At 44.8% G+C, this 12,607-nt stretch overlaps 1 protein-coding gene across 2 annotated transcripts in view; it reads left to right on the top strand.

Annotated features, from left to right (window-relative positions):
- The first annotated feature begins 371 nt into the window (after positions 1-371).
- LOC143135895 (uncharacterized) overlaps positions 372-12,607 on the top strand; it is a 38,433-nt gene continuing 26,197 nt past the window's right edge. For both annotated transcript variants that reach the window (XM_076296244.1, XM_076296243.1), the window contains exons 1-7: positions 372-890; positions 1,074-1,844; positions 2,452-2,657; positions 3,171-3,272; positions 4,138-4,227; positions 5,119-5,229; positions 10,332-10,455. In XM_076296244.1, the coding sequence (XP_076152359.1) occupies positions 869-890; positions 1,074-1,844; positions 2,452-2,657; positions 3,171-3,272; positions 4,138-4,227; positions 5,119-5,229; positions 10,332-10,455 (1,426 nt within the window). In that variant the 5' untranslated portion in view covers positions 372-868. The remainder of the gene's footprint in view (positions 891-1,073; positions 1,845-2,451; positions 2,658-3,170; positions 3,273-4,137; positions 4,228-5,118; positions 5,230-10,331; positions 10,456-12,607) is intronic.

The raw sequence follows: 12,607 nt of genomic DNA, 5'->3' as shown, positions 1-12,607 counted from the left end.
CCCATGCATTTCTATGGAGTATTTTTTGAGTGCGGTGTCTCCACATTAGAAAGTCTCTGATGTAGCCCAACAAGGATGACATGGAGTTATTGAGTTTTGATCCGTCGCCCATCCGCTGTACAAAACGAAACAAAAAAAGCCTGATTCAGACATCAAATTAATATTTTGAATGAGAGGGAGGAATAAGAAACTGAGGGTTTTGTTGTCGCATCAATCATTTATGTGACAGGCCTATTTATTTCAGTTTTAGTGTTCATCCTCATCCCTTTTTCATTTTTATCTCACATAAAGTAACCATAGGCGAATAATAAACCAACCAAGACACTTATTTTGAAACACTTCCTCCCTCACCCGGTTTTATGACCTTTCACCCGGATATAGTTTCGCCGTGTTTACAAGTTGTCAGATCAAGTTGGAAACAGAAATTTAGTTAGACAAGTGTAGCCTATTTGGTTTGATCTTAAATATGACGTTTAGGTGAAACGGAACTTCGGTTCCCAGCAGCGGACAACATGGGTAGAATTGCACCGTTTTATGTAGGCAAGTTAGCTAATTCTGGCCCATTATAACGGTAAGCTAATGGCTGGTAGAAGCTAAATGTTTCTTTATCTTAGCCGCCTGTTTGAAATCCCTCCAAAAATCAGAAACGGCTGCCGTTGCTCGCGTTAAAGAGCAGTATTCAATTCATTAGCTGTCGGAAAGTGTGAGGGCAGAAGTCAGGACAGAGAAGTCTTGTGAAATCGTGTGATCCATTTGTCCAAAGGGCTAGGAAGAGCAAAGCAGTACTGCCGCGCCACAAAATTACCCTGAAGTCGTATGAAGTCGTGGTCTCGTTCTGCGGAGAGTTCTGACGACTTGGAAATCAAAGATGGCTGCGCCCTGTGTTCTGTGTAAGTATGTGTTATGTGCAATGTTGCTGTGTTGCTAAAAACAAAGGCTAGACAACTGTGTGTGTGTGTGTGGTTAGTAATACAGGTAAGGCATCAATAGGCATTGTTACGATTGCACAATCATTACACCTGCAAAACTACTGGGAATATTGTGCATGCTAACACGTTTCTTTATTGTCTCAGATATTTACCACGAATCTACCACCAACGAATCAGCAGCAGCATCAGCAGCTCCCTTACCAAATGAGGCGTTCACAAGGCAACAGACTCTCTACCTCATCGCCCTCGTGCGCCAACACATTGCGGCAGATGGGGAGGGTCGTCCAAGGTCCCTCACAGAGCTGAGCGGCCGCCTCAAAAGAGGCAAGAAGAGCAAGAAAGCACTCTGGGAAGAAATGGCGTCCAAGCTGAGCAGCCATTTCCAGCAGCTTTTCCTCCCAGAGAAGGTGTCCAGGAAGTGGACCACATTGGTCGAGGGTTATAAAAAGGTGAAGGACAGTATTGCCGCCACAGGGAAGGGACCGGTGCGCTTTCAGTTCTATGCTGAAATGGATGAGATCCTGGAGGACCAGCACGACGCGGTGTCACCTGTTGTGGGAACATGCCGGGGTTTGGAGGAACGTAGGCCTGACGCGGTGATACCTGTTGTGGGAACATGCCCGGTTTTGGAGGAACGTAGGCCTGACGCGGTGATACCTGTTGTGGGAACATGCCCGGTTTTGGAGGAACGTAGGCCTGACGCGGTGATACCTGTTGTGGGAACATGCCGGGGTTTGGAGGAGCGCAGGCCTGACGCGGTGGGTCCATGCAACATTGCAGTGCCCCTTGGCAAGGCCTCCTGTGCGCCCTCGACCAGTCGACTTCCACCCAGCTCATCCACGACCAACACTCCGTCTCCTGGCCTGTCCACTACTAACCCTCTGTCGCCTGCCCCCATTATAACATCAAGGCCTGGTAAATGTGTCTTTATCTTAGCCACTGTTTGAATCCCTCCAAATACCACAAACAGCTGCTGCAGTATTCAACTCCTTAGCTGTCGGAATGTGTCAGGGCAGAACAATATCAGAGGCTGGTTTAATACTGACAAAACAGGCACCTAGCATTTTAAGGTAGATAGATAGATAGATAGATAGATAGATAGATACTTTATTGATCCCAAGGGGAAATTCAATGTCTCAGTAGCATACAGACATCACACACAACATGCACAAACAGCAGAGGCCATAAAAGTGGCCATTTCAAGGCCATAAAAGTTTTGTCACATTCATCAATCAATCAATGCCTTTGTTTGCCCCCCAGTGGGGCAATTAGTTTCACAGCAGTAGGAGCACACAACATTACAAAAATGCACATAGCATAATAAATAACATAATGCACATCCTAATCAATAATGGGTAAACTACCTTTTACTCCTGGCGTTTAGAAGACTGCACCTTTTATGATGTGACTGGTGTAGGAAAAATGTATGGAAATGTGACACTGAAATCATAAAAGGAACTGAGTTATAGTAATGTATAGCTTCACTCCTATAATAATTAACTGCCCCTCTCCGGCCTCGCAGACTGCCCCCTACCCACCCTGGGCTCCCTGCGGCTCCTGGTTCCTCCGCTGCGTCTGGTAGCCGCCTACATGTGGCAGGTGACGCGGAGAGGGGACGTGATGCATTATGGGATTCTGGCAGACTTCGTCTCCCTGGTGATGGAGGCGGTCCCGGAGCTGCTCAGTCCGAAGCATGCAGTGGAACTTATTCTGGGTCTGCGAGCCAGGGTAGGAGTTCTGATTTGGAACAGGAGCTAGTGCGGATGAGAACCACCTGGCTACCTGCAGTCTGCTTGAGGCTGTGCATGTTGTCTGTGATTACCAGGCCTGCTGTGTGTCCTGTTCCTGTGCATGTTGTCTGTGATTACCAGGCCTGCTGTGTGTCCTGTTCCTGTGCATGTTGTCTGTGATTACCAGGCGTGCTGTGTGCATGTTGTCTGTGATTACCAGGCCTGCTGTGTGCATGTTGTCTGTGATTACCAGGTGTGCTGTGTGTCCTGTTCCTGTGCATGTTGACTGTGATTACCAGGTGTGCTGTGTGTGTCCTGTTCTGTGCATGTTGTCTGTGATTACCAGGTGTGCTGTGTGTCCTGTTCCTGTGCATGTTGTCTGTTGCTGTGTTCTGTAGAATGTTCTGCCCTATGCTGTGTTCTATATAATGTTCCTGTTCCATGTTGGGTTCTGTAAAATGTCTTGTTCCATGCTGTGTTCCATAGTGTGTTCCTATGTTCCCTGTTGTAGGTGGTTCTAGAACTGTGCCGTGGGGATCGTGCTGTAGCGTCTGACGAGCTGAAGCTCCACCTGGACAGCATCCAGCTGCTGCTGCCCGCTCTCAGAGCAGAGGTGACCAGCAGGGGGCGCAGTTACCCAGCACACATACTAATGACCAGCAGGGGGCGCAGTTACCCAGCAGCACATGACCAGCAGGGGGCGCAGTTACCCAGCAGCACATGACCAGCAGGGGGCGCAGTTACCCAGCAGCACATGACCAGCAGGGGGTGCATTTACCCAGCACACATGACCAGCAGGGGGCACAGTTACCCAGCACACATACTAATGACCAGCAGGGGGCGCAGTTACCCAGCAGCACATGACCAGCAGGGGGCGCAGTTACCCAGCAGCACATGACCAGCAGGGGGCGCAGTTACCCAGCAGCACATGACCAGCAGGGGGCGCAGTTACCCAGCACACATGACCAGCAGGGGGCACAGTTACCCAGCACACATGCTATGACCAGCAGGGGGCGCAGTTACCCAGCACACATGCTATGACCAGCAGGGGGCGCAGTTACCCAGCACACATGCTATGACCAGCAGGGGGCGCATTTACCCAGCAGCACATGACCAGCAGGGGGCGCAGTTACCCAGCACACATGACCAGCAGGGGGCGCAGTTACCCAGCACACATGACCAGCAGGGGGCGCATTTACCCAGCAGCACATGACCAGCAGGGGGCGCAGTTCCTCAGCACACATGACCAGCAGGGGGCGCAGTTACCCAGCACACATGCTATGACCAGCAGGGGGCGCAGTTACCCAGCAGCACATGCTATGACCAGCAGGGGGCGCAGTTACCCATCCAGCTGCTGCTGCCCCGTCCACAGGCAGGCCAGTTGTTGTTGTTGTTGTTGTTGTTGATACAAATTTAAGTTTATTTTTTTAAAGAGAGGAAGAGGGTTGAATGACTGTAAGGGTTCTCTTGTTGTTCAGGATGGCAGCCTTGGTGATTCAGAGACTGGCTTTATGAAGCTGGTTCAAACGCTCCTCGAGGATCCTGAGGAGAGAAGGAGCTTCTTCCAGGTGAGTCCTGGTGAGTTCCATCATGGAATTCTATGGTTTTGTTTTCACCAAGTGGAGCCCGTAGCCTGCTCTCTATCTCAGCTCTCTATCTCAAGTAACCACTTTATTGATCCCCAAGGGGAAATTCAAGAATTGTTATGTCATAAACGTTAATGACTTGTTTATAATGACACGTTCATGACAGTGTCATATCACTCTTATCTAGTTACCTTCAAGTAAAGTGTAACCAAACATACACATTTGTGGTTGCCGTGGAGATGCACTATGTAGTTCTGGTAGTCTGGAACACAATGTGAAAATGAAAGAAAAGCCCTAACAGCATGACCTCACCAACTCAGAGGTCGTGGGGTCAACATCCCAAACACTATAAGGTCTCAGAGGTCGTGGGGTCAACATCCCAAACAATATTAGGTCTCAGAGGTCACTATAAGGTCTCAGAGGTCGTGGGGTCAACATCCCAACACTATAATAAGGTCTCAGAGGTCGTGGGGTCAACATCCCAACACTATAATAAGGTCTCAGAGTTTGTGGGGTCAACATCCCAACACTATAAGGTCTCAGAGGTCGTGGGGTCAGTGCAGCTCACATCTCAACATTCAAACAATGGTAAACCTGGTGTGTAACTAAATACCCTCTAAATATGTTCCTCAAGTGAGTACTGAGTGAGGCTTTGGATTATATGGGGCTGCTGAAATTATTGGGAGTGATTACTCTGCTGATATTATTGGGAGTGATTACTCTGCTGATATTATTGGGAGTGATTACTCTGCTGATATTGGGAGTGATTACTCTGCTGATATTGGGAGTGATTACTCTGCTGACCTCTGCTGTAAAGGTGTATTTTTGTGTATGTGTGTGTGTGTGTGTGTGTGTGTGTGTGTGTGTGTCAAGGACGTGTTTCCGGATGTGTGTGGCTCCCGTTATGATGAGGTGCTGCAGGTTCTCATGTGGGACTTCCTCAGGAGACTGGAGAAGCTGCTGCCAGTCCCCGATCTCCTGCAGGTCAGTCAAGCCCAGATACACAGTGATCATTTACATGCTTTAGGATTAGACCAGATACATAGTGATCATTTACATGCGTTAGGATTAGACCAGATACATAGTGATCATTTACATGCTTTAGGATTAGACCAGATACATAGTGATCATTTACATGCTTTAGGATTAGATCAGATACATAGTGATCATTTACATGTCTCCTTAGGATTAGACCAGATACATAGTGATCATTTACATGTCTCTTTAGGATTAGACCAGATACATAGTGATCATTTACATGTCTCTTTAGGATTAGACCAGATACATAGTGATGATCATTTACATGCTTTAGGATTAGCCCAGATACATAGTGATCATTTACATGTCTCCTTATGATTATACCAGATCCATAGTGATGATCATTTACATGTCTCCTTAGGATTAGACCAGATACATAGTGATCATTTACATGTCTCCTTAGGATTAGACCAAATGCATCCACATTTAAACCAGCACAGACCAGATACATCCACATTTAAACCAGTCAAGACCAGATACAAGGCCATTTTGAATTGTGACATGGTAGGACACATTTGATCATGCGAAGCACTATACATACAGTAATGTCCTGTGTATTAGCCGCATTGTGTATAAACCGCAGGACAGTGTTTTATGCAAGTTAAAAAAAACAAAGCCATATTAATACCATATTAATGCCCCTGTGTATTAAACCAGTAGGCTACCGAAACAACCCTGGTGGAATCAATATTGAATTTAATCAAAACGTATATCGAATAAAATTGAGACCTTGTATATCAAAATTGAATCGATTCAAGAAATCAGCAGCCCTAGATAAATCTCTTCTAGACTGTGACATAGCTGACTGTCTTAAATCTGTTGTAGACTGTGACATGGCTGACTGTGCTAAAGGTACAAGGAATTTCACCTTTACGAAGCCAATTTGATGGTAAACAAACTTGTAATAGGCAAATCGTTCACCTAGCATTAGCCTGACTCCGCCTGTCTACGTACTTCCGCTCATTTACATTTCCCTACAGTACTCCGTCTGGAATAGCTCTCCTTCACTTTGTTTACTTCGGCAGCTTGTCTACGAACCAACCAGCGAACAGAGGGCGTTCCTGAGAGCGATTAGGTTTAAGTTGCAAGCCTATCGTTATCGTTGTGTCCCCCGTGGTTAACATACGTCATTACCAAACGTTAGTGATTGAACTCCAATGATTTTAAACTTCAAACAAGCGTCCACCAACCAGGAAATAAACGTTTGCCAATTGATCTAGGCCAGACTCTCTACGAAGCCTCTCTACGAAGCCTGGTATCCAGGCTAACCTAGCATAGCTATGCAGCATAAACGTAGCGAGTCGCGAAAAACAAGAAAACCAGCCATGCAACCTCGAGCGGCGGCCCGTCAAATCTCGTGAAAATCATGAAACATTGCATTGTCAGTAGATATAGCTTTTTGGCTATATTTTTGCCTGTTGTTAATCCTTCATCTTCACAACAAAAGAGTTTTCATTGTGGGATAAGTCACAAGAAGTTTGCTATTTACAACAGCAGAATAAAATATAAATATATTCTTGAATTTCCCCTGGGGATCAATAAAGTGTCTGTCTGTCTGTCTGTCTGTCTGTCTCATGACCCTAGAGGGACCTCTACAGTTGCCAAAAATACCTAAACCTTTAAATCTCTTGTGGACTGTGTCGTGGCTGACTATTAAATCTCTTGTAGGTTGTGTTGTAGCTGACTGTATTAAATCTCTTGTAGGTTGTGTCGTGGCTGACTGTATTAAATCTCTTGTAGGTTGTGTCGTAGCTGACTGTGTTAAATCTCTTGCAGGTTGTGTCGTAGCTGACTGTGTTAAATCTCTTGCAGGTTGTGTCGTAGCTGACTGTGTTAAATCTCTTGCAGGTTGTGTCGTAGCTGACTGTGTTAAATCTCTTGCAGGTTGTGTCGTGGCTGACTGTGTTAAATCTCTTGTAGGTTGTGTCGTGGCTGACTGTGTTAAATCTCTTGTGTCGTGCTTACTGTATTAAATCTCTTGTAGGTTGTGACATGGCTGAGTGTGTTAAATCTCTTGTAGGTTGTGTCGTAGCTGACTGTGTTAAATCTCTTGCAGGTTGTGTCGTGGCTGAGTGTGTTAAATCTCTTGCAGGTTGTGTCGTGGCTGAGTGTGTTAAATCTCTTGCAGGTTGTGTCGTAGCAGACTGTGTTAAATCTCTTGCAGGTTGTGTCGTAGCTGACTGTGTTACATCTCTTGCAGTTGTGTCGTAGCTGACTGTGTTAAATCTCTTGCAGGTTGTGTCGTGGCTGACTGTGTTAAATCTCCTGCAGGTTGTGTCGTAGCTGACTGTGTTAAATCTCTTGCAGGTTGTGTCGTGGCTGAGTGTGTTAAATCTCTTGCAGGTTGTGTCGTAGCTGACTGTGTTACATCTCTTGCAGTTGTGTCGTAGCTGACTGTGTTAAATCTCTTGTATCGTGCTTACTGTATTAAATCTCTTGTAGGTTGTGTCGTAGCTGACTGTGTTAAATCTCTTGCAGGTTGTGTCGTAGCTGACTGTGTTAAATCTCTTGTTGGTTGTGTCGTAGCTGACTGTGTTAAATCTCTTGCAGGTTGTGTCGTAGCTGACTGTGTTAAATCTCTTGTTGGTTGTGTCGTAGCTGACTGTGTTAAATCTCTTGCAGGTTGTGACGTGGCTGACTGTGTTAAATCTCTTGTTGGTTGTGTCGTAGCTGACTGTGTTAAATCTCTTGCAGGTTGTGACGTGGCTGACTGTGTTAAATCTCTTGTTGGTTGTGTCGTAGCTGACTGTGTTAAATCTCTTGCAGGTTGTGACGTGGCTGACTGTGTTAAATCTCTTGTTGGTTGTGTCGTAGCTGACTGTGTTAAATCTCTTGCAGGTTGTGTCGTAGCTGACTGTTAAATCTCTTGTAGGTTGTGTCGTAGCTGACTGTGTTAAATCTCTTGTAGGTTGTGTCGTAGCTGACTGTGTTAAATCTCTTGTAGGTTGTGTCGTAGCTGACTGTGTTAAATCTCTTGTAGGTTGTGTCGTAGCTGACTGTGTTAAATCTCTTGCAGGTTGTGTCGTAGCTGACTGTTAAATCTCTTGTAGGTTGTGTCGTAGCTGACTGTGTTAAATCTCTTGTAGGTTGTGTCGTAGCTGACTGTGTTAAATCTCTTGTAGGTTGTGTCGTAGCTGACTGTGTTAAATCTCTTGCAGGTTGTGACGTGGCTGACTGTGTTAAATCTCTTGTTGGTTGTGTCGTAGCTGACTGTGTTAAATCTCTTGTAGGTTGTGTCGTAGCTGACTGTGTTAAATCTCTTGTAGGTTGTGTCGTAGCTGACTGTGTTAAATCTCTTGCAGGTTGTGACGTGGCTGACTGTGTTAAATCTCTTGTTGGTTGTGTCGTAGCTGACTGTATTAAATCTCTTGTAGGTTGTGTCGTGGCTGACTGTGTTAAATCTCTTGTGTCGTGCTTACTGTATTAAATCTCTTGTAGGTTGTGACATGGCTGAGTGTGTTAAATCTCTTGTAGGTTGTGTCGTAGCTGACTGTGTTAAATCTCTTGTAGGTTGTGTCGTAGCTGACTGTGTTAAATCTCTTGCAGGTTGTGTCGTAGCTGACTGTGTTAAATCTCTTGCAGGTTGTGTCGTGGCTGAGTGTGTTAAATCTCTTGCAGGTTGTGTCGTGGCTGAGTGTGTTAAATCTCTTGCAGGTTGTGTCATAGCAGACTGTGTTAAATCTCTTGCAGGTTGTGTCGTAGCTGACTGTGTTACATCTCTTGCAGTTGTGTCGTAGCTGACTGTGTTAAATCTCTTGCAGGTTGTGTCGTGGCTGACTGTGTTAAATCTCCTGCAGGTTGTGTCGTAGCTGACTGTGTTAAATCTCTTGCAGGTTGTGTCGTGGCTGAGTGTGTTAAATCTCTTGCAGGTTGTGTCGTAGCTGACTGTGTTACATCTCTTGCAGTTGTGTCGTAGCTGACTGTGTTAAATCTCTTGCCGGTTGTGTCGTAGCTGACTGTGTTAAATCTCTTGTAGGTTGTATCGTAGCTGACTGTGTTAAATCTCTTGCAGGTTGTGTCGTAGCTGACTGTGTTAAATCTCTTGTTGGTTGTGTCGTAGCTGACTGTGTTAAATCTCTTGCAGGTTGTGACGTGGCTGACTGTGTTAAATCTCTTGTTGGTTGTGTCGTAGCTGACTGTGTTAAATCTCTTGCAGGTTGTGACGTGGCTGACTGTGTTAAATCTCTTGTTGGTTGTGTCGTAGCTGACTGTGTTAAATCTCTTGCAGGTTGTGTCGTAGCTGACTGTTAAATCTCTTGTAGGTTGTGTCGTAGCTGACTGTGTTAAATCTCTTGTAGGTTGTGTCGTAGCTGACTGTGTTAAATCTCTTGTAGGTTGTGTCGTAGCTGACTGTGTTAAATCTCTTGTAGGTTGTGTCGTAGCTGACTGTGTTAAATCTCTTGCAGGTTGTGTCGTAGCTGACTGTTAAATCTCTTGTAGGTTGTGTCGTAGCTGACTGTGTTAAATCTCTTGTAGGTTGTGTCGTAGCTGACTGTGTTAAATCTCTTGTAGGTTGTGTCGTAGCTGACTGTTAAATCTCTTGCAGGTTGTGACGTGGCTGACTGTGTTAAATCTCTTGTTGGTTGTGTCGTAGCTGACTGTGTTAAATCTCTTGCAGGTTGTGACGTGGCTGACTGTGTTAAATCTCTTGTTGGTTGTGTCGTAGCTGACTGTGTTAAATCTCTTGTTGGTTGTGTCGTAGCTGACTGTGTTAAATTTCTTGCAGGTTGTGACGTGGCTGACTGTGTTAAATCTCTTGTTGGTTGTGTCGTAGCTGACTGTGTTAAATCTCTTGCAGGTTGTGACGTGGCTGACTGTGTTAAATCTCTTGTTGGTTGTGTCGTAGCTGACTGTGTTAAATTTCTTGCAGGTTGTGACGTGGCTGACTGTTAAATCTCTTGTTAGTTGTGTCGTAGCTGACTGTGTTAAATCTCTTGCAGGTTGTGACGTGGCTGACTGTGTTAAATCTCTTGTTGGTTGTGTCGTAGCTGACTGTGTTAAATCTCTTGCAGGTTGTGTCGTAGCTGACTGTGTTAAATCTCTTGCAGGTTGTGTCGTGGCTTGACGGCTCTGCTGCGTTGGCCGCTGACTGCACTGAGTGCATCGCCCACCCTGAGAATCTGAAGGCCTTAACCCAGTGCACTGAGGTCCTCGCTCACCTGGATCCTCCTAGTAGGTGCTTTAGTCAGACATCACCATGTGTCCTAGTTAGGGGGCATACATCACTATGTGTCCTTGTTAGGGGACAGACATCACTATGTGTCCTAGTTAGGGGGCAGACATCACCATGTGTCCTAGTTGGGGGACAGACATCACCATGTGTCCTAGTTGGGGGACAGACATGTGTCCTTGCTGTTGCTATGTGTCCTTGTCCATGCTGTTATGCACTCTTTGCATGTGACGTCCCGTTTTGTTCGCGCCTCAGCAAAATAGCCTAGTGGACGGCAAGAAGACGAATCAAATCAATGGGTTGTAATGGGACATATCACACAGCTAGGAGATTATAGTGAGATTTAACAGTAGTAATGCCCTTCCACCACTGTTTGCTTATTATTTGGAATACAATAACACCCCAGAAAGGCTAGGCAATCAAGGACATGGGTAGATAGAGGAGAAATCAAAAATAATAAATAAAAAGTTCTATGGAGATGTGCAAAAGTTGGATGTATGTCTGTGGCAAGATCTGAATGTAAATGGATAATACCGTTTAAGTGTTTTCTTTAATTCCTATTCCTACTCTTTGTTTATTTATTTTTTTATTTCTCCTTTATGTTACCAGGTGATGTGCCATTGAGATATTCAAATCTCTTTTACAAGGGAGCCCTGGGGCAACAGATACACAAGTTACACAGAAACATTGATGACAAGACAGACTAATAAGGACAGGATAACATAGATGAAAGACATGAGGACTAGACAGACCAAAAAAACAGCGACACAAGCCAGTGACACAACAAGCAAAACAGATTTACAGTACATGTAAACACAATATAAAAATCACATAAACAGATTTACAGTACATGTAAAAACAATATAAAAATCACATAAAGGGGTCATTGGAAGCATGTGCACTGTTCAGATTTGGATCGTTTAAGTAACTGTTTAAAAACAGAAAGCTTCAAAACTTTTTGGAGCAAATTCCAACACCAAGGAGCAGCATAGCTAAAAGCAGTCTTACCAAATTCAGTTGTTGTACGTGGGATATTTAGAGCCAGAGTGTTAACGGAGCGGAGATTGTAAATTGAATGATTCCAAGTCAACAGACTAGTAAGATAGCTGGGTAAATCACCATTAATAGCTTTATAAATAAAAATGTGCCAGTGGAACCATCTACGCAGACCTAAAGAGCTAAAACCAGTCATCTCATAAAGACGACAGTGATGAGTGCGTGACTTGGCATTAGTAATGAACCGTAGTGCACCATGGTAGACTGTGCAGTGTGGTAGAGGCAGCATGCATATAAATAACATCCCCATAGTCCAAGACTGGTAGGAAAGTGGCACTGATCAGTTTCCTCCTAGCTTGGAGAGTAAAACAGGATTTATTTCTAAAATAAAAGCCGAGCTTTACTCTTAGCTTTCTCACTAACTTATCAATATGAACTTTAAAGGTTAGCTTTTCATCAATCCACAGACCAAGATATAATTTATAAGATGAAACATTTTCAACACACTTCCCATCCAGTGTGGAAATGGTAAGGGTGGTTGGTGCGGGTACTGTGCGAGACTTTGTGAACTGCATCACCTTAGTTTTACCTGCATTTAATACTAGTCTAAGTTCAATGAAGGTGGCCTGTAATAAATTAAAAGACTGCTGTAACGATTGATAAGCTTGAGTAAGGGTGGGGGCGGAACAATATAGAACCGTGTCGTCTGCATAGAGGTGTATTTTGCTATCATCTGCAACAGAGGCGATGGTGTTTATATAAATGGTAAATAGGACCGGACCAAGGATAGACCCTTGAGGGACACCTCGCCGGACCCCCAGAGGAGCAGAACTATGCCCATCGACAACTACAGTTTGAGTTCTGTTGGCAAGATAGTTTTCGAACCACTCAACTGCCTTAATGCCCAAGCCAATGTCCCGGAGCCTCTTGAGCAGGATACAGTGATCAACTGTGTCAAAGGCCTTTGACAAGTCGATGAACAGAACTCTTTAACTTAAGACATGTTAGAAGTAAGCTTACTTATTCGCTGGGCAAGGTACAAACTGAGGAGTTACATTAGCCCTAGCACTATGAGCTATGATAACGTTAGCTAGGATAATAAGTAGGGTATGGCAGCTAAAGTTATTATTTCATGTTCCAACGATATAATATTATTAA

The sequence above is a fragment of the Alosa pseudoharengus genome, unplaced genomic scaffold (genome assembly GCF_046254945.1).
Source record: "Alosa pseudoharengus isolate Yale_2024_CS ecotype anadromous, Long Island Sound unplaced genomic scaffold, YU_APseudo_1.1 YU_APseudo_1.1_scf_20, whole genome shotgun sequence".
NCBI classification, from domain to species: Eukaryota; Metazoa; Chordata; class Actinopteri; order Clupeiformes; family Clupeidae; genus Alosa; species Alosa pseudoharengus.
This window is presented reverse-complemented; position numbering and strand designations above follow the sequence as displayed.